Raw genomic sequence first — 22,078 nt, forward strand, 5'->3', positions numbered from 1 at the left:
GCAAATGTCTCTCATGTCTCCCTACTCCCCCGTCTTTCTTGAATTGTATTGCTCTCTTTCCTCCTCCAACTGCGGAGACAAGTGTCCTCCACAGATATAGGAAGCAGCTCCTTATGATGGGCCTTACCAATGCATAGCTGCCAAGTCTCCCGTATTCCCCGGGAAATCCCCGTTTTTCCAGCTGTTCCTAGCTGAAAAAATTGGTTTTTCCCCGGTTTATTCTAGCGCGGTGGCCATTTTGGAACTGGGCAGAGCATGCTCAGAAGTGACTTTTGATGCTGCTCTGCCCAGTTCCAAAATGGCTGCAGTGCGACTTCTGGCGCGACGGCCATTTTGGAACTGGGCAAAGCAGCATCAAAAGTCACTTCTGAGCATGCTCTGCCCAGTTCCAAAATGGCGGCAGCGCTACTTCCGGTCTGCTACTTCCGGCCCGGTCCCTTATTTCTCCGACAGCAACTTGGCAGGTATGCCAATGCAAAAAGGCTAATTGGACAGCGCCTCAAGGACCTTGAGCAACAGAACAATCTGGCCATTACAAAGAAATCCTGCCCTTGGTTTGCCTTCTTTCCCCCCTCCCAGCTGGAACCCCTGTCACGCTATCTGTATAAATTAACCATCTCTAAATTCAGACGTGCTTTTACTTTAGCCAGATTGGATGTGCTGCCCTCTGCCGTACTCGAGGGCAGATTTCAAAAGATTCCAGCGGAAAAACGACTCTGCCCCTGTGGAATCAGCAACACGGAAACAGTGGCTCACATCCTTCTGTCATGTCCCCTCTATACAGTGGTACCTCTACTTACAAATAACTCTACTTACTTACGAATGTTTCTACTTACGAATGGAGCTCCGTCCGCTATCTTGGATGCGGTTTAGATAGGATTTTTTCTACTTACGAATTTTTAGATAGGATTTTTTTCTACTTACGAATTTTTTCTCCCAATGCATTCCTATGGGATTCGACATACAATTTTTTTCTACTTACAAATGTGCATTTGGAACGCATTAAATTCGTAAGTAGAGGTACCACTGTAAAGACTTGCGGCTCGATCTCATTACACCACTGCTCATAACTATCCCAGGCCGCCCAATTGAGGCCACATTGTTCTTTCTTCTATCAGATCAAAATGACCTGAGAACAACACAAGTTGCCAGATTCATCGAGGGTGCAATGAGACTAAGGGCTATCTTTTAAACGATAATCATAGTCATATGACTGATCCTTTTATCCATGTTGTTTTTAATTGTATATTGCGTGTATTCTGTTGCTATGGCTGTCAGCTATGCAAGTAAAGCTTATTGATTGATTGATTGATTGATTGATATATGAGAATATTTATACCCCACCTACCAACCAAAGTTATTGAGGCAGCTTACAATATATTTAAAACACAATAAATTAGTGCCCCCACATGCTGGCAGGGTCTAAGTAGTCCATGCCAGTTATTTCAACTGCTGGCATTGCAGGATCACAGCCAAGGTGCATGGAGCACAACCAACTGTCGCAAACACACACTTCCATCATCCTTCTGAAGCCCGTTTCATGTGCAGGCGCCTATTTCCACACCAAGCTCAAGAACGATTGTGAGAACAGCAGGTCTTTCTCTGATATAACTGAGCCATCTTAAACCCCATGAGAATAAGCTCAGGGGGAAAGCCACAGTAATACTGATTGCAGAAGGGCACAAAGTGATTGTTTGAAGTCATTTTTGAAGGGCAGTCAATCAAATTACTCAGGCTTGAGCCCTGCATTCATGAGCCCATCACTTTGTGACCTTGGCTTTCTCGTTCACTACACTACAGTATAATGCAGTGTCCTAATTTACATGAAGTTTTGATGCATGAAGGTTTAGGAAACTGGAACACTATTGTTAGTATGGGATTGGGACAATGTCATATGAACTTCATTGTAAATCAGATTACAGGTAGGTAGCTGTGTTGGTCTGCCATAGTAAAAACAAAATTAAAAAATTCCTTTAAGTAGCATGAGACCAACTAAGTTTCTCATTGGTGTGAGCTTTCTGAAGAAGTGTGCATGCACATGAAAGCTCATACCAATGACAAACTTAGTTGGTCTCTAAGGTGCTACTGGAATGATTTTTATTATTATTTTGTAATTCAGATTGTTAGCTGAAGTTGTTGGCTATGAGGTCACTAAGCAGCGCTGAAATCCTCTGAACTGGCGATGGATGAATGGATACCTTCCTCATTTCCAATCCTTCTCTGGAAATAATCATGCCTCTGGGACCTGATCAAAATCCATTTTCGACTAGACTCAAGCCAGGATGGTCTGGAGTCTGGTCTTAAATGGATTCATGGGACGAGGAGAAAGAGACCTCTCTAATCCACCATCCACCACCATCCCACTCAATTTTGGACTTTGAAAATAACCCTATCATTGCATCACTAGAACTTACAACTAGGCTCCCTGTTACCAACAAACTTACCATCGGCCACTTTTGGGTTTCCAGGGTAAGGGGCGTCTGCCTGCACAGATAGAGAGCAAATATATTCAAAATGCAAATAATGTAAGTGCCTTACAGATTTCTCTATGCTGCATCTTTGACGACACTCCTAGTCCTAGTACACAAGCACAGCCCACACTGTTAGTAGCAGCCATGCTTGATGTAATATGTATTGGTCTTTCAAAGCACTAATGCCTGAACATCAGCTGGTCAGGGTCTGTTTAGTGTCAGGGTCCTTGACATGTAGCATATACTCTTGCCATTCCAAGAAAATTCTACATGCCATGTTAGAACAGGAGTTGGCAGCCTTTTTTGTGATCATGGTATTTCCCCTGCCAGCCTTTTTGAGTCAGTGGGCACTTCTGGAATTCTGAGAAAGTGCAGTGGGTGTCAGTCACAAACTAGTTTCTGTGGGGACATGGTAAAACATATAAATGAGCAGGAAAAGAGACAGAATCACAAAATGGTGCAGACATTCCCTGTGAATGGGAAAAGGGACCTACATCAGCCACCACCACACTTGTTGAGAGATATAAGTTCGTTGCCCTTTTCTTGGTTCATATTGGAAGGGAGGGCGAGTCTCTATTCCTGACATCCAGTGAAATATGGGCAATGTAGGAGAGGCTGGGGCAGTGCAAACAGGACCTGAGAATTGTGGATTTTTGAAAGGATATTTACTGAGATCTGTTGCAGGTACCAAAGGAGATACTGGCTGACACTGTTGGCAACCCAACGATGTTAAGAGTAGTCCAGTTGAGCCACTATGATTACTCTGGTTCAGCATCACAGTGCAACTGAGAGCAGAATGTGAATTTGAAAATAAGAGGTTGTGTTTGCGCTTCGATTGCTAATTATATCAGATTGATAGAAGCTTCTCTTCAAAACACACCACCTGGCATTCTTTCCCCAACGGTGCTAGTTTTCCAAAATCTGAACCACTTGGGAAGATGCTATTGGCCCCATAGGGGGAAAGATATAGGGCAGGTACCATATGGCTCCCTGAAATCCATCTTTAACTGGAGATTTCAGGGACAAGAGCAGGACATTCCATTTTCTTACAGCTCTTTCCTGAGATGTGACTAAGCACCACACACCTACAGCAAATGATTTCAACAGAACTTCAATGGGCAACATACCGGTAATACAGATGAAGCAGTGCATGGATTTGTTTTTCTGTACCCAGTTGCATATGTTAACATTAATGTTTCCTTTTGACAGAGTGTTTTTAAACGGACAGGTATTTAAAAGTAAAAGTAAATTATATTTTAAAATGAAGTTTAACAACTAAAACACAAACTATCTCCCAAATCACTGTCCTTACTCCACTCCTTTCAAGGACTGTACAAGAAAGAAGATTGCACCTAAACAATAGGAAGAACTTCCTGACAGTAAGAGCTATTTGGCAGTGGAATTTGCTGCCAAGGAGTGTGGTGGAGTCTCCTTCTTTGGAGGCCTTTAAGCAGAGGCTTGCGGCCATATGTCAGGAATGCTTTGATGGTGTTTCCTGCTTGGCAGGGGGTTGGACTGGATGGCCCTTGTGGTCTCTTCCAACTATGAATCTATGATTCTAATGTGCTGCCAAGACAGTGGTAAGCAACCTTTTTGGCTGTGAGGTCTGCTTACAGTAGTGGGTGGTGGGTTGTTGGCTACACAGTCACATACATGCGCACCTACATGGACTCTTCCAGCTCTCACTCACTCACATGCACACTTCTAACATTTCCACTCCACTCCCAGTGAAGGCACACAGGCAATCTATGTTCTTGATGCAGCTAAGATGATTGTCTGTGGCAGCCTGGGCTACATGGGGAGTACTGTACTGAGAATGCAGCTTAAACCTTAAACCTTAAAAACGTTTGCTGCTATGCTGCTATTCTCTTCTTCCCCTGCCCTGCCCCCAAGGGCTCCTGCTGCAGCCTAAACCACAGCGCAGAAACAGGAGTCCTTTCCCCACTGTGCCGCTGATGGGGAATCAACAGAGGAAAGGGGGTGGGGCTTCCTGGGGGCTTCACAGGCCACACCTAGAGTGGCCAAGGGTGGCTTGGAGGCTGCCCACATGTGTTTTAAGACAAGGGTACGCAGTGCACCCTTTATTTCCCAAGAAAAGCACTGCATATAATTACTTCATCACCGCTACCTGTGACCTTAACCGTTTGGTCCTGCGTTGAAAGCACACATGCAGCATGTGGTGTTATTAGGGCAGGTGCTGACGAAGCAACAGACGATAACAAAAAACATATAAAGCACATATGTTTATCCAGCAAAAATGGATAGATGCTATAAATAACTCACTGTTGTCTTGCACTGAGGCCTGGGAGAAATTGGAAAAACTGTCTGTTCAGAAATTGGAGGAAAATAAATACAGTAACTATTTAATTATTTCTAAAAGCAATATTTTAATAAAAGTGTAATACAACGCTCCTCTCCAAAGCACTTTTGTTTTTTTGGGGGGGGAGGGGGCAATTTTGGGGTATTTTTCTCTAAATCATGTTGGGATGGTTTTTCATTCTGTATGTTGGAAACTTATATGCTAGGGTACCTCTAGTATTTTTTTAAAGACTAAACTGCACATCAGAGGCCAAGAGAAAGCCACTTGGGGAGGCATTTTGGAGCAGAGAAACTGCCAACTCTCTACTCCTGATGCTGAATTCTTTGCTTATCAGTTGTTCCCTCCTGATATGGCTTTTAATATGAAATAAACAAGTCCAGTCTTTTAAAATGACACTTACTTATCCCCTGCCTTATTTTCATGGAATTCAAGATGGCTACAATTTCACACATTCACCTTACACTGATCAGATGGGCAAATCTGCTAAAAACTGCCAGCCTTTTAGTGCACATTTTTCCTTTGCAGGTTTGCTTAAATTACACATTTTTCATGTAGCCCCCCTCCTTTTCACCAATGTATCATTTTAAAAAAATAATTTCCCCCTAATATACAGATTTGGGGACCCAGGTGGCGCTGTGGGTTAAACCACTGAGCCTAGGGCTTGCTGATCAGAAGGTCGGCGGTTCGAATCCCTGTGACGGGGTGAGCTCCTGTTGCTCGGTCCCAGCTCCTGCTGTTCGAAAGCACGTCAAAATGCAAGTAGATAAATAGGAACCGCTACAGCAGGAAGGTAAACGGCGTTTCCATGCGCTGCTCTGGTTTGCCAGAAGCGGCTTAGTCATGCTGGCCACATGACCTGGAAGCTGCCAATAATGCGAGATGAGCGCGCAACCCCAGAGTCGGTCACGACTGGACCTAATGGTCAGGGGTCCCTTTCCTTTAATATACAGATAATGTGGTTGGAAAACTGCAGCACAAAGTTCTTTTGAGAAGTGAAAATTTTGAAGGAAAGCTGTGTCTCATTCTTTGTTTGTTTGAGGAATTGAATCAGGTGGGTTCACATTCAAATGCAAACCGAACCAACTTTCTTCCCGATCTTCAGCAGTGAGCAACTTTCTGTTGGAAGTGTCAGGATGCAACTCAGCTTGTGTTAAAGGCAGGCAAGTCTCCGTGGGGATGGAATAGATATCCTTCCTATACTGTCTTTCTGAGCTCACCTGTGCTAAACTTTCCAAGGTGCAAGACTGAAACTCTCAAGGTTTTTCAGGTGCAAGACTGAAACTCTCAAGGTTGCTGACCTCCCTTCCCCTCCTCTCTCCACCTTTTCATAATACCTGTGGATTAACTCCTATTTGACACAACTGTGTTTAAGAGGAAGTATCCAGCTGATAACAGTGGAACAGACTCCCTCAGAAGATAGTGGACTCTCCATTGGAGGCTTTTAAGCAGACATTGGATGGCCATCTGTCATGGATGGTTTACTTGATATTCCTGCATTGCAGGGGGTTGGACTAGATGACCCCTGGGGTCCCTTCCAACTCTACAATTCTATTATTCCATGATTCTATGATTCTTTGTCTCTTTCTATCCTGCAGACGTGAAGGAGAGAGCATGGCTCTTTGCATCTCCACCTTAGTTAACTGGAACTGGATCTTTCCTACACAACATGTATTATTTTCCTGTAATAAACTAAGCTTTCTTATTTTCCATACTCGGATTGCATCCGGGGCAAAGTGTGCTCCTCCAAGAGAGGATTCATTTCAAGCTTCTGCTGATGCTTTCCACAACAACCTCAAAAAGATCCCCGCTTAGCTGCCTAGCAGCATTTTCAAAACAATGTTCTAGCTCTGAAAACTATCACACCAATAATTTACCACATTGGAGTTCTTTGTAACCAGCAGTATCAAGCCCTTGGGAAGTTCACAACTAGAGCAAAATAAGGACAAATCGCCGATGCCCCTAGCATCTAACAACCAGAGCCTCTGAAGATGGAAGGTGCATTGAAGTGTCTCTATAAAATTCCCTTAAGTTTTTTTCAATTTGGATAGAGCCAAATGAGATGACAAATGTGGATGTACTTACTCCTTTAATGAAAACTACACGACCTGGGGGTCCTGGGGGCCCAGGTAATCCACGCAAACCAGGAGGCCCCTAGAAAGATAAAATCAGGGAAAGCATCAGGGATTGTTTTCCAACAAAGGCAAGGGCCTGCCTCACCACCGTTTAATGCAGGCATCCCCAGACTTCGGCCCTCCAGATGTTTTGGACTACAGTTCCCATCATCCCTGACCACTGGTCCTCTTAGCTAGGGATCATGGGAGCTGTAGGCCAGAACATCTGGAGGGCCGCAGTTCGGGGATGCCTGGTGTAATGTATTTCAATACAGCATGTTAATATGTTTCCTAATCTTAGTCCTAACTTTTTCTTGTCTGGTGGTGTTTCTGAACATACAAGTGTTCACAGTAGGTCTTAATCTTGTGAGAAATCCCATTAGATGTTGTCATTAAAAAGTAGGGCTGCAGATTCTGATATGTGCTCATGATCTGATCTGGGTCATGATACACCTGGATTGAACCAGGTGGTTTTGAATGCAAATTATACAGATTCCTTCCCCATCTCTACCCAGAGGTGGAGGTAGCTATGCACCCGGGGGCAGGGCTAGCCGTCTGCAGGGGCAGGGTGAGTGTCCCAGGGGGGGGGCACTGCCTGCGGCAAGCACCTCAGGGGGTGGGGTGGGGGCGATGTCACTCCCCTCAGGGATGACACCTGGGGCGGACCGCACCCACCACGCCCCCTTCCTCCGCCAGTGTCTCTATCAGCACCAGTTGAATCCCACTCATCCGGGTGGCAGAATAACCGGCTAAAGTGAGTACCCAGGAGGACACATCTCAGACCAACTCCTCCCAAGCTTTCCCACCCAAGACTCAGTTGTGCACAGACTGGTCTCCTCATCCACTAACAAGCAATAAATGAGGAAGATTTTTTATTGTACCCAACCTGACTCTAAGATTCAGAGCCAGCATGCCCAAGAACTGCCTGCTACGGCAACCACAGACACTCTGGTTGGGGAGGACCAAAGCAGGGGATATATGCCAGCTGTCTAACTGATGCTCGCCTGTACTGGCTTGTCCATCCTTTCTCCAACACCAAACCAGCTCCTTACCTTTAATCACATCATTTGGGGCATCCCATGCTGTCCTACACAGTTCATAAACCTCTCTCCACCCCTAGCTCATAACTAAAGACACTGATAATTTGGCAGTGTTTGAAACACCCCCCATCGACCTTGTGATCGCTACATGACAGGTCACACTAAAAACAAAACAAAACAAACAAAAAACACAGCACAACCTCACCCTTTAGGGATAAGGCCTCACCATACATGACAGAGTTTCCAAACAAATCTTCCCTTCCCTTTACCTCTATTGTGTCTCTTGTATAACCCCTGGCAATTGGTTTCAGAAGTATCCTCTGAACATGGATATCTGAACATTGGCTACCATATCTTCTGAGAATGGGTTACCATATCCTCTGGATAACCCTTTCAATTAATTTGACTAGTCCCCTTTTAATGCCACACAAGCCAGTGCCTATATAAAAAGGAATTTCCTCTTAATTAATTAATTCATGCATGATTCCTTCTGCTTGTTATGAGTATAGTTGCATCTCCTTAAACTGTTAATAAGAATTTCATTTCTGTAGAACTTACATATAATGTTACACCCCGTTCACCTTTTATGCCTCTTTTCCCATTCAGGCCAGGACGTCCCTGAAAGGCAGATAACAGCACATAAATACTTTATGCCAAAATAAAAATAATTTTAAAATACCCCTCTTCCCCAAAAAAGAAATATACACACTGGCCGACCCGGGAAACCAAGTTCTCCTTTATGTCCTGACGGTCCAGCTGGCCCCTAAAGACAAAAAGAAGTATTACAAACAGAGAGAAAGAAAAACAGAACAAAGGCCTATATATGTGCAGTGCGCTTTATTGGCAATGAAGCCATATTTTAGTGCCTCTGCCACACATTTGTACATAATAATGAATTTGTATGTTCAATGTACATCAATACATTTTTACTAGTATGTTCAATATTGTTTGTGTTTTATCTTTATTTTAAAAATTAATAAAGCTTCTTTTAAAAAGTTGAGACTCAGAGGCAATCCACGAAAAGCCCTTCAAATACACTACAGCAGGCACCCCCAAACTTCGGCCCTCCAGATGTTTTAGACTACAATTCCCATCTTCCCCGACCACTGGTCCTGTTAGCTAGGGATCATGGGAGTTGTAGGCCAAAACATCTGGAGGGCCGCAGTTTGGGGGTGCCGGCACTACAGTATAGGAATTACTGGGGCATTCTGCTTACAATTTTTTTGTAGGGTTGATTGAATATGTTTGCTTTCAAAAGCCAGCCTACCCCATTTGCACTTTCTGACTCAATATGTGAACTGAAACACAACCATCCTTTGAAATCTGCCCTTTTCAAAAAAGAATAATTTGTATTATTTTCATTAACATCACAAACAACGAACACGGCCACACAAGGTTGTTTCAGTTATAACTACAGCAAGAAAAGCACCCAACAGTCTACTGTTGCGAGCACTCTGCGCTCATGCATGTGAAGATCCATGATCTTAGATGGTCTCTAAGGTGCTACTGGAAGGATTTTTTAAATTTTGTTATGCGTGTGAAGAGTCATCTTATCGTAGGGATTCTGTGTCTCATGCATTACTCTTCTTTCAGGGAGCTCTCACGTGAAGACTGGGGATGTAGAGTACATCCCAAAAATTCTGGGAAAAGGTTTTTGACACCATCTCTTCCATCATGGGCCAGAAATGGAAGCCGGTCCTGTCCTTAGCACCATTATCCCTGGAAACAAACCATGGGATTGAGGCCAGTGACCTAGTATTCTTTTCGTTGACAGCAGTGTGACTGGCTGTTGCTTGCCACTTTGAGACTGAATCGACGCCACTAATGGAGACATAACCATCTCAGATCACCGTCCACGGAGAAGGGGCACTATAAGAGGCAATAGGTTTGAGCAGGCTTGGTTTCCATTCCTCTTTATATATGGAAGTTGTACTGATAGAATTTTGCAATGCAGTTCTCCAGCCAATTTGTGTGTAAAAAAAAAATGCATATAGGTACGAGGGTAAAGGGTGCATAAATGTGTGACATTTGGTAAAAGAATGCACTACTTATGGGGAGATTTCTTTGCAAAATTTGCATACAGTGGTACCTCAGGTTAAGAACTTAATTCGTTCTGGGGGTCCATTCTTAACCTGAAACTGTTCTTAACCTGAGGTACCACTTTAGCTAATGGGGCCTCCTGCTGCCACCGCCGTGCAATTTCTGTTCTCATCCTGAAGCAAAGTTCTTAGGGACGGCTTAGGGAGCTGGGTACGGCTTAGGGAGCTGGGTATGTTTAGCCTGGAGAAGAGAAGGTTAAGGGGTGATATGATAACCATGTTCAAATATATAAAAGGATGTCATATAAAGGAGGGAGAAAGGTTGTTTTCTGCTGCTCCAGAGAAGCGGACACGGAGCAACGGATTCAAACTACAAGAAAGAAAATTCCACCTAAACATTAGGAAGAACTTCCTGACAGTAAGAGCTGTTCGGCAGTGGAATTTGCTGCCAAGGAGTGTGGTGGAGTCTCCTTCTTTGGAGGTCTTTAAGCAGAGGCTTGACAGCCATCTGTCAGGAATGCTTTGATGGTGTTTCCTGCTTGGCAGGGGGTTGGACTGGATGGCCCTTGTGGTCTCTTCCAACTCTATGATTCTATGATTCTATGATTCTATTCTATGATTCTTAACCCAGGGTATTATTTCTGGGTTAGTGGAGTCTGTAACCTGAACCGCCTGTAACCTGAAGTGTCTGTAACCCGAGGTACCACTGTATTGGGCAAGATTGCATAGAAAAATATGTTTATTTGTTGAAATTTTCACTAAAGTACTGACAAAAACAGGCTGGTTTCAGAAGAGTGGTATGTTTTCACATATATAGGAATCTATTTTTAATGGGTCTAGGTTTCTAATAAAACTTTGCTTTTTACCATTATTATTCCTTCCACGTAGTTAATTCCATTCTTCCCTTTTCTACCGTCACTTTGAAATATTTCTCTCTCCAATAGCAAAAGGTGCATGGACTGATTTTTTTAAAAAAATTATACACTTACCATTGGTCCAACTGGTCCTGTTACTCCAGGTTCACCCTATGAGAAAAAGGGTTCTATTAGCCATAAATAATAATAATAATAATAATAATAATAATAATAATAATAATAATAATATAAAGGTAAAGGGGCCCCTGACCATCAGGTCCAGTCGTGTCCGACTCTGGGGTTGCGGCGCTCATCTCGCTCTATAGGTCGAGGGAGCCGGCGTTTGTCCGCAGACAGCTTCCGAGTCATGTGGCCAGCATGACAAAGCTGCTTCTGGCGAACCAGAGCAGCGCATGGAAACGCCGTTTTACCTTCCCGCCGGAGCGGTCCCTATTTATCTACTTGCACTTTGATGTGCTTTCGAACTGCTAGGTGGGCAGGAGCTGGGACCGAGCAACGGGAGCTCACCCCCTTGCAGGGATTTGAACTGCCAACCTTCTGATCAGCAAGCCCTAGACTCTGTGGTTTAACCCACAGCGCCACCTGGGTCCCAATATATACCACCCTATACCCACAGGTCTCAGGGCAGTTCATTAAAGAGCACACCTTCTCTTCTATGGGACAGAGAGAGCAGAAACATGCAAAAAAAAATTAGCCATCAAAGCTACCTTCTCTCCTAGTCTTCTTATCACTTCTGTTAATGATTCAGCTGAAGCAAAGATAGCTCCTGGCTCACCCTTTTCACCCTACAAGAATCACATTATTCATTGCCATGATATTTCATTTTTTCCTCCAAGGTTTGATGTTTACATTTATCTGGTGTACATAAATCTATCAGATGAATTTGCTGCTTTATTCACTTCTACCAAGAGCTGACATGAATCTGACTTCAAATAGCCTCTTCCGAGTGAGAAATAAACCAATAGTTGGATGCACAGGGATCAATCTGCAGATATGGGTCCCCGATCTGGAAAAGTTGAAAACTACCAAGGGAACAATTCACAATGCCCCATTGTTATCCTTGGATCCTGGAAGGGACTGCTAGACCCATGGGCACCTAGACTTGAACATAGCCCTGAATTACAATTGTTTGGTTCCACCTTTTTTTCAACTTCCCAGAAGAAATTGCTTATTGGATTACCATTTTATAAAGGGAAGCTTCATCTCCACCACATTTAAAGGAAATATGGCAAACCAAATTCTTGAGGTCTCAGGTTGCCAAGAGGTTTTGAGCTCATCTTTGAATATAAAAGAGAAAATCATCCCAAAGAGTTCCAAAACATGCTAGTAACCACCTCACATTTCTAAACTGGTCTACTGCCTGCTTTCCTTTTTACCTGCTTTCCTTTCTGCCCTGGTGAACCAGGAAGTCCGATGTCTCCTTTTGGTCCCCTGGGGCCCTAGGGAAAAAAAACAGAGTAGACTATAAACAGGCTTATTATGATTAGGTAACTTCTGCATGTTGCCAGATACAATTAACATCTGATTGTTTTTAGGACAATAGCAGACCTGTATGCAGACCTGTATGGCTGGGGAGGGGACATGGGCATCTGCTGGGACTGGAAGAGGTGAAGGGAGCCAGGGCAGTAACTGAGGGCTTCAGCAGTGGGTGGGAAGGTGCTGTCTGGATGCTGTGTCCACCCATTGAGGGACAGTCAGCCAGCCTATCCAATGAGAACCAAGGGAGGGGTAGACCTGGAATGCAGGTTTCTCAGAGGCTACATCTACCCAGGTGTCATCATCATTCACAAGGTCTACCAGAAATAGTAGGTATGTTTGTAGTATTTACTTTGCCCTTCCCGTAGAAAAAATCCTATAGATTGAAGATAATATGTTGGGAATATGGAAGTGAAAGCTGGACCATAAAGAAGGCTGATCGCCGAAGAATTGATGCTTTTGAATTATGGTGCTGGAGGAGACTCTTGAGAGTCCCATGGACTGCAAGAAGGTCAAACCTATCCATTCTGAAGGAAATCAGCCCTGAGTGCTCACTGGAAGGACAGATCTTGAAGCTGAGGCTCCAATACTTTGGCCACCTCATGAGAAGAGAAGAATCCTTGGAAAAGACCCTGATGTTGGGAAAGATTGAGGGCACTAGAAGAAGGGGACGACAGAGAACGAGATGGTTGGACAGTGTTCTCGAAGCTACGAACATGAGTTTGACCAAACTGTGGGAGGCAGTGCAAGACAGGAGTGCCTGGCGTGCTCTGGCCCGTGGGGTCATGAAGAGTCGGACACGACTAAACGACTAAACAACAACAATGTTGAGAATACAGGGGGGGGGGCTGAGCAAAGTTTGGATTGGGACAGAGCAGGAGTGGGATGAGGAGGAACCGGGGTAATTTTTATAGGTGGACAAAACACGGTCTGAACTCGGAAAGTATTAAGCAGCTGGCTGAAATCTCTGGAGACATTGATTCCAAGGAAAGGGGGTAGATTTAGTTTTGAGGGTGGGAATTAAAAGGGGGGGGAAAGATTTTGAAAATAAATTATGAATATTTTTGGGTAGAGAATAATGGGTAATAAAAGTAAAGAGAAGTATGAAGGGTAATTGATCAATAAGAAGTTATAAGTTGGGAGAAAGAATGTTATTTTAGATTTGGACACTGCAAAAATTAGTTATTAATAAGGAACTCAAGAAGGGGAAATGAGGAAGTCCGAAATGTTTAGATTAGAAATTGGAAAATATAAGTATGTCTTTTATATATATTTTTTGTTTTTTTCTTTCTATTTCTCTTCCACTTTTTTATATAAAATTGAGTAAGAATTATTTAAGAATAAGGTTATGAATTGGGAGATAGGATGTAATTTTATGATGTTTAACCAAGATTTGGAAATTGTAAGAATTAATTATTAACAAGGATTGTAAGAAGGGGAAGTGAAGTAGTTTGAAGAGAAAAGATGTGATAATATTGTCATTTTTGCCTTTTTTATTTCTGTATTCTTTTTTTAAAAAATTCTTTTTTTCTTTTTTTCTTTTTTTCTTTATGTAAAATTCAATAAATATTATTTTTTTAAAAAAGAAAGAAAAATTCCTATAGATGTCCATGGGAGGGGGATGATTTAAAGTGCAGAATGGGGGAGGTGGTAGTCAGATGCTGCCGCCCCTGCCCTGATCACTGCCCATACCATTTCAGCCCCTTTCCCTCCTCTACCAGTGTCCTTTTTGCAGGTAGCTCTAGCTGTGGTCAGGCATCCCACTGAACACGATACATAAAATCAGGGGAAGGCTCCAGGTATTCGCTCCAGCCCTGTGCCCCAGCATCCCGGGGGCGGGGGCTGTTCTTCATACCTGTCTGCAATTAGCGTGGAAGCCTGAAATGGGTTTAAATGTGTGTGAATGAGCATACCCAGAAACTCTCCCTGTGATTCAGAATCCTGATTCCCAGCGCATTCAAAAACTTGCTTTAGACCCTCCGGCTAATTGCAGAAAAGCCAAGCCTGAGAGGTTTTTGAGTGGGGCTTGCCTACATCTCTCTGCTCCCATCCCTGATTTTATGCATTGTTCGTTTGGGACATCACTACCGAGAGCGGGGAAATTCTACTCTGCTTTGGGGATATTTGAGGGATGTGATCATGTAGGCGGGGCAGCATGCACTTTTTACAACAGTGTTCCCTGCCTCCAGGGCATGTGATCCACTCATTCATAAGTGATGTGGGAATAGCTGCATAACTCCCACACAAGTTATGAATCAGCCTACATAAAGACCAAATAGGTTAACGGAAACAGGTAGTGTGAGCATCTTGCCTCCCTCCCTAAGCCAGGCAGAAGCTACCCAGGTTTTGGGAAGGAGGCCCCAGGGGAACATTTAGGGGACTAGCCTAGTCCCACCTTGTTGGATCAGGCCTTCTCCTAGCAGCAAACACATGTCCTGCTGGAGCCAACATACCCACTGGCCATGCCAGCAGCCGGGGACACCTTCAGTAAGTGAAGGTGGGCTGTACATGCACAGCTGTACACAAGGAGGTCTCATCTGTGTGAATGGTGGACCTGCTTGGCCAAGGTTTCCGCTTGTCTGTGCATCTCCATGTGGGTAGGGCTTCTTCACACGGTTGACAAGTGCTCATCCACCTGTGGCCAGCAGGAGTGTCCATGTTGGGGCCTGGGAATTACAACATGGCCCCCATCCCTCAGCAGGGCCGTCTTAAGCCCATCCAGCGCCCTGGTGCTAGGCCCCTCCAGCACCCCCCTCCAGAGCCTCTCCAAGGGACCGGAAGTGCCAAGTGGACCGCGGCAGCAGCGGGAGGCCACCTCCGAGGATTCCGCGCTGCACCTCCTTCTTGTTCCCCCAGTGCTGGGTTCCACTCAGTCAAGCTTCACCACCAGCGCATGCACCGCAGGACCAGCAAGAGCCGCTTGGGCGCTGTGCGCGCGCTGGTGGCGAAGCTTGACTGAGCGGAACCCAGCGCTGGGGAAACGAGGAGGTGGCGCAGCGCGGAGTCCTTGGAGAAGGAGCGCAGTCCTGGCCAGATCGCCGGAACCCTGCGCTCACTTGGCGCCCTTCCAGCGCCCGGCACAGTGGTTCTCCACGCCACTAGCCTCTATGGCTAGGACGGGCCTGTCCCTCAGACATGTTTGCTACATCTATGGAGGAGAAGGCCTGAAGAGAGCTCAACGCTTAATCTGAGCCTCTGGAAATGTCACAAAAGGAGCATGATGGCAATAGACACCATCCTAGTTTCATTTCCTCTATGATTTATGTGAATTGCTCTTATCTGATGACTTCAAGTAATACAAAAACCATCTGACTGAAACTTGCTGAAGTCATCATATAAGGGTGTCAAAGCAGTATCACTTGTTCAGAATGGAAACTTACTGCTTATTCTCAAAGAATACTGGCAATCCTGCAATATAATGTCTGGTTTTACTTAGATTTAGATTATTTTCTCATTTTATTATTAGGACCTCACAGTTTGTTGGGCATTATATGCTTTGTGCACCATGGCAAGTGCTAAAACATCAATAGCAATTACATTGCATGTTTACCGTTTCAGAAACTGGATATATGGTACTTACAGGAAATCCTGGCAGGCCGGGCTTCCCGTCTGGACCCTGTAAAATGCAATGACAAAGCAGGTGAAGGTGTTTCACTGTGATTAGGTATCCCTGCTGTTTGTGAATGCCATTTCATTTTGAACTGCATTTGCACACTGGACAACTTTCTAAATACAGCTGCCCTGAGGAGCAGAATCCAAGCCTTAAGTTTCAAAAGCTAACAGTCACTGTTAATTACTTGAAAAATATTCCTGATCTGCAGACACACATCCTTTAGGAAACATGGCAGATTTAAATTGTTGGTTTGCACTGGGGAAGGTTTGGTAGTCCAGCTCAGGCCCTTGTGCCCACTCCTGCTAAAAAGAGTGATATTTTGTGTGTGCGGACACACAAAACAAGTGTCATGGTCTGACTGGCGGGAGGTAGCAGTCCCGACTCAGGACGTCAGGACCAGAGGCAAGATGGCAGGGTGGAAGCAGGAATGGGAGTCCAGGTGGCGTGGGGCTGCGGGTCAAGCAGCAGGAAATCACAGGGTCGAAGAACCGAAGGTCAGGAATCAGGATGTCACAAAGGCGAAGGTTGAGGAGCAAGGCGTCAGCAAAGGCGAAGGTCCAAGGGTCGAGGAGCAAGGCGTCGGCAAGGCAAGGGTCCAAGCAGCAAGGAACAAGGAGCAAAGCAAAAGGATCAAGGAACAGGAGACCAGATGCAACAAGGCAGGGATCACGCTGCTGTGGCAAAGAGCTGAAGGGAAATGCTGAACTTTTATCTCTCCCAGCTCCTGCCACCAGGTGCAGTGAGGTATCAAGTGGCCTCACCTGAGTGACCACTCCTTGCCTCTCCAGAACAAGCTGAGGTCTTCACCTGAGTGGCCACTCCTTGCTTCTCCAGCACAAGCTGAGGCAGGCCCCAGTCCTGCAAAGCACTACAGGCCCCAGAGCCTGACTCCTGCCCATACTCCTGACAACAAGGGCATGTGAAACACGCCATGCATCTGCTACCACCTCCCCATTCCCATGCTCAACAAACTTTGCCAGGTCAGTAAAAGAGGTGGTAGCAAGTGAATCAGCACTGAAAATCAGAGCATCCATCTCTTGCAAGGGGTGGAACCTAACATCCTAACACTCCTTTGGAAAAATGATGCTAATCACATTGTTTATGCCTCTCCCGTGGATAGTCACGGGGTGGGGAGCAGAGAAAACTAGGATGTGAGTCCCAATCCCTTCCCCACAGGAGAGATGGATGCAATGAGCACCCAGCCTGTCAATGCTTATGCAGGCTCTGACAGATTCCTCAAAAGCAGGGTGAGATCAAGCACACCAGCTCAGTTCCTTGCAACAGCCCCAAATTGGGAACAGTTTTCCCATTCCAGGTTTATGTTTTGCTTTTGCAGTTGATTATAGAGACTAAACCATCCCCAATTATCATCCTCATATAGTATTATATTCTACATGTTCAGAGAGAAACATATTGGAGATTAATATGATTATATTCTGTTATATTGGATGGATCAAGATCTGTACTCAGGGCTGTTGTCATATAACACAGTGAAGTCCAAAGAAGTTGACAGAAGCAGCATATTTCTATGTGAGGATCAGAGAAAAAGGCTTTGGGAGTTTACTTAAACCAAGGCATCCTTTCATCTAAAACGACAGAATAGAAGATACTCACTGGAGGCCCAACAAGTCCTTTGATTCTCGTGATGTTAAAACTTTCATCTGAAGCATTTAGTGACTGAAAGAGAGAGAGAGGGAGGGAGGGAGGGAGGCAGGCAGGCAGGCAAAATGCCAAACATTAATAGTTTTTCTAGAACATCCACGAATTTCTAGAAATATTGGAGAAAAATAAAATGTTCTACTAATTATATCTAAGATGGAGAAAGGTAAGCAGGTCATCAAAAGCATACACTGTTTTTCTACCCTCTCCTTAACGCATCATTTTTTTTTGCAGTCCAGCAAGAAGTTTATGACACAGGAGAATAAGGAAAAGGGGAAAAACTTTGGAGATTTGCGCTAGATAGTCAGACAGAGGAATCCACTGCAAGGCCTCCTCCTCCTCCTGCTGCTGCTATTGTGATGAACCCCTATAATATGATGTCACTCTCTCTTTTTATTAGACCTGGGCTGAAGAAACTCCCCAAGCATCTGGACAGACATGGGTGTTGCAAAAAATTCCTCCTGTGTGACTGGCAGCCTATCATGATCCCTTATGGGGGATCCCTCATTAAAAAAAGGGGGAATTGGCCATTAGATCCAATACTCTGATCCATCACAAGAGCAAAGATTGCTTCCTGTTATCCACTACATGCCTCTGCTGTGAACAACCACCATAATGGAAGGAGCGAAGGTGCATTTAAAAATATGCAATAAGCACCTACCAGGGAGACACATTTGACCAAGGCTCTCTGGTGTGTGTTCATTGTGCCTTTTCACCCATGCATCTCCTTTCCAAATGTTGAATGAATGGATTTATTAATACGGTCGCAGACCAGCATCAACACAGACAATATCACAGACTTTCCAAATGTTGCATTTAGCAAAATGGAATTTTTATTTACCATAAAGTGAAGTAACATCATGGGCTAGTGCAGAGAGATTGCTCCCAAGCTATAGCTGCCAAGTCTCCCGCTGAAAAATGCAGGATCGTCAGCGGCGCGGCACCGGAAGTCGCTTCTACACATGTCCGGACATGCATAGAAGCAACTTCCGGTGCCGGCGCTGCCCGATTTCCGGTGCCCAGACATGGGCAGAGCGGCACCCGAAATGGAGCTTCCCTGGCAGGTAGAAAATCCAGGGGATTTCTGGGATTTTTTTCTATACGGGATAACAGCGGGAAACGGATTAAAATCCGGGGGTTTCCTGCGAAAAACGGGAGACTTGGCAGCTATGTCCCAAGCTCTTTAACCATTGTTTATAAGTTCCTTCCCCTACCCACTTCCCTTTCTGGTGCAAACATCTACAGATTTACCAAATACGCTTTGCTCTTCATTTTGAAACCTGCTTCATTAGCACTAACCACAGTAATAGGGGGATCTGTGTGTGGGATGAGGGACTGCAACATGCAATATGGCAGGGTAATTTCCCATCCGTGTTGGTTAATTTCATCAGAGAAAGTCCCACTTGAACTCCATTATGACAATGAAAAAGCGACATGGTTTTGCTTATACAGTATTTACTGCCCAGGCAACACACCACATTCTCCACATCGAGCATAACAGTCAAGAGATGTGGCTTTGTATTATTTATAATACAATTACTCAAAGTAATTTCTCTAGGTGTCTTACTTATACAATAATAAAACATACCAATAAAACCATATTGTCATATGTTACTGCTTGGCTTCCCTCTACTTCTATGCCTCAATGGAATATAAACTCTCAACATCTGACTTCATCTCTAGAGGTTGAAGTAATTTGCTTTTCATAGAATCAGAGAGTTGGAAGAGACCACAAGGGCCATCCACAAGGGCCATTTTCATATAAGAACAAATTCACATGGGTAATTTCAAAACTAGCTCACATGGGTTCAACTGGAGAATTGAAACATAGTTCAGTCAAATGTTAGACATCTTTATTTCTGCATATATTGGTAACAAACATGCTTTCCAGAATGCTTGGGCAGGAAAGCTTGAAGAAGTAGTTTGTTCTGTATTTTAGATTATGTAGCAGAACAGAAGGTAGTTAAAAACATGGTTCTTGTTGTTTCTAATTTGGGGGTGCAGTTCTGCTTGCTCAGAGGATTATGAGGTGGTCTGAGGTCTGCCCTTAGAGTTTGGCGTTTGGAGCTGCTTTTTTTTTTCTTTCTTCAGCTAAAATATTTCCTTCCCTCACAGATATTAGCTTCTTCAAGCAACTAGAAAGCCTGGCTGGTCAATGGCAACCGAGCAGCAACTACCTGGGAGAGATGGTGCTTTTTGGAAAGGTGCTTTTGTTCTCGGCAGGGCTACTGAATGTCCAAATAGAGGTGTGTGCCTAAGGTGATGGTGTACAAATGGAGTCTGGTGCAATGTAAGGCATCTGCATATATGCAGAGTCCTTAAACCTCACAAACAATTAGGGTAAGTTAAAGAAAAGGACACCACTTTTGCTTCCTCTCTTGTGCGACGTAAAGCCTTGTTCTTCAGCTCACTCACAAGTAAACTGAATCTTTTTGAGTCTCCTTCCGACATTGCTATGGACCTTGGTTGGTCGTCATTGAGGGGCCTGGTAGGAATTTTCCCACTTGGCAAATTGGCTGTGGCCTGGTGGTTTTTGCCTACCTCGTAGCAACTTGTCACAACTTTGGTTTTGGCGGCAGGCATTGGATTATCTCTGAAAGGTTACAGGTGGGGGGGAGGTTGCTGCCATCACCTCCCCCAAAATGCTGAAGGGTACTCCCTTAAGGAGTCCGGGGCGTGGCCATGTCCGAAGCCGTGGTAGGCGAGGGCCTAAGGCACGCCCCTAGCGGTGGCCCCGGGGTGAGTTCCTAGTTGATGTGCATCGCAGGGCTCACCCAATGGTGGTTAACCCTTCACAGACTGCCAGCAGAGCGGGCTGGAGTCGGATATAGACGGTTAGATCCAATGCCTAAGCCAATACCTCTCTACATCCGTAATTAATAAAGTTGTGGCCTTCTACACCCATTAACCTTATGCAATGTCTCCTGTGTATTTACTCCGGGGAGGGTTCGGGGTATCGTCACACAACGTCTGGCGACCCAGTGTTGGAGCAGGGCTGGGCCATCTCTGAAGGTCTTACACAATTTTGCAGGGCTCTCAAGATGTGGCTGACCTGGAAGCTGCAGCCATGGGACCCATGGGGTTTGGTGGGGACAGCAAGGCGGTCAAACAGCACGGTTCGCTCCTGCTACGAAGTCTAGTTGTGATGACAGTGAAGCAGAGCCTAGCTCTCACATCCCACTCCCTCTCTCTTTTTACCTATCAATGTACTCCATTGCCTAGTATGGAACAGATGTGGCAAAGAACGGGAGGATTTCCGGAATGATTCTAAGATTTTTGTGGTAGGCCTTACCTCCAAACTTCCATAAGTGGCAGACCTTAGGAGCAGCACTACACAAATGCACAAAAGGCGGTTATAATGGTGCAGCAGAATAGCAATCAGGCGCCTACCCTAGGAATGGCTATGATGGGACCAGGTGGTCCAGGTGGTCCAGGTGGCCCCACAACACTGGCACCATCTTGTCCTGGTTCGCCCTATTGCAAGAGAATATGGTGGTTAGGAGTGCAGGCAATGAACTTAGGGAATGAGACAAAAACCAAACAATGTCAACCTTCTGATTTATATACACACAGGTTCCGCTTTCCAAACTCAATGCATTCTCAGAAAATTGTTTGTCAGGTGAGCGTTCGCATAACAAGCTGGTGATTTCCATTATTTCCCGTGGGAACATTTCTAATCCATGCTCTTTCTCCAGCCATGTTTTCTTCCTAAAATGCCCAGAGCCAACCAACGGAAGAAAGACAAAGCAAAACTGGTGTGTCCGATCTCTCCTTCTCCCTGATTGGCCCATCTCTTTTCCCCATCCCTCCTTTGCATGGCTTTTGCCTGAAAAATAGCTGCTGCCAACCAGCAAAGCACAAACAAGTAAGGAAGTGGGCAAACTCCAGCTGTCTGGATATCTGAATCACCCACACATAACGGCATGAGTTGGAAGCTGCCCAGAGTGGGCTGGGGAAACCCAGCCAGATGGGCAGGGAATTATTATTAATTATTATTAAGGTTTGGGCAAAATTCTTTGCGTGTGGATAAGTGTATCTGCAGATAACGGGTGGATAGCGGGACCTGCATGTAGCACCTTCAGCCCTTTTAAAAAGATGATGCAATATCCAAGTGGATATTGAATTGAAATAAAATGAATGCCACTTCTTACCTTGGGTCCTGGGTCACCCTTATCTCCTTTTGACCCCTGCATTTAATTTATAATCCAGTATTAATTGCTTGAAAGGAAGACGGCAACACTGTCGCTAATAATATAGATTGTACATATTGCAACACAGCTATCCATGAGAGAAACAATGGACAAAACAATAGACAAAAGGTCAGAAATGCTTTTATTTATTTAATAAAATTTATACACCGCTTGATTTCTTTTATAAAAAAAAAACCCCTCAAAGTGGTTTACAAAAGACAAAGCAGTAAAATCAAGAAAAATGCACAATCCTAATTTAAAGGCGTACAAAACTTAAAACACTA

The 22,078-nt window shown here is 44.6% G+C and overlaps 1 protein-coding gene across 5 annotated transcripts in view; it reads right to left on the reverse strand.

The window, feature by feature from the left end:
• The window catches only part of COL15A1 (collagen type XV alpha 1 chain), a 138,198-nt gene that overhangs the window by 17,578 nt on the left and 98,542 nt on the right, over window positions 1-22,078 (reverse strand). For all 5 annotated transcript variants that reach the window (XM_060282155.1, XM_060282154.1, XM_060282153.1 and 2 more), the window contains 12 exons: window positions 21,756-21,791; window positions 20,995-21,078; window positions 17,560-17,622; window positions 15,913-15,948; window positions 12,233-12,295; window positions 11,564-11,641; window positions 10,971-11,006; window positions 8,652-8,705; window positions 8,501-8,560; window positions 6,874-6,942; window positions 4,755-4,796; window positions 2,445-2,484 (listed from right to left, as the gene is read on the reverse strand). In XM_060282155.1, the coding sequence (XP_060138138.1) occupies window positions 2,445-2,484; window positions 4,755-4,796; window positions 6,874-6,942; window positions 8,501-8,560; window positions 8,652-8,705; window positions 10,971-11,006; window positions 11,564-11,641; window positions 12,233-12,295; window positions 15,913-15,948; window positions 17,560-17,622; window positions 20,995-21,078; window positions 21,756-21,791 (661 nt within the window). The remainder of the gene's footprint in view (window positions 1-2,444; window positions 2,485-4,754; window positions 4,797-6,873; window positions 6,943-8,500; window positions 8,561-8,651; window positions 8,706-10,970; window positions 11,007-11,563; window positions 11,642-12,232; window positions 12,296-15,912; window positions 15,949-17,559; window positions 17,623-20,994; window positions 21,079-21,755; window positions 21,792-22,078) is intronic.

The sequence above is a fragment of the Zootoca vivipara genome, chromosome 13, assembly GCF_963506605.1.
Source record: "Zootoca vivipara chromosome 13, rZooViv1.1, whole genome shotgun sequence".
NCBI lineage: Eukaryota > Metazoa > Chordata > Lepidosauria > Squamata > Lacertidae > Zootoca > Zootoca vivipara.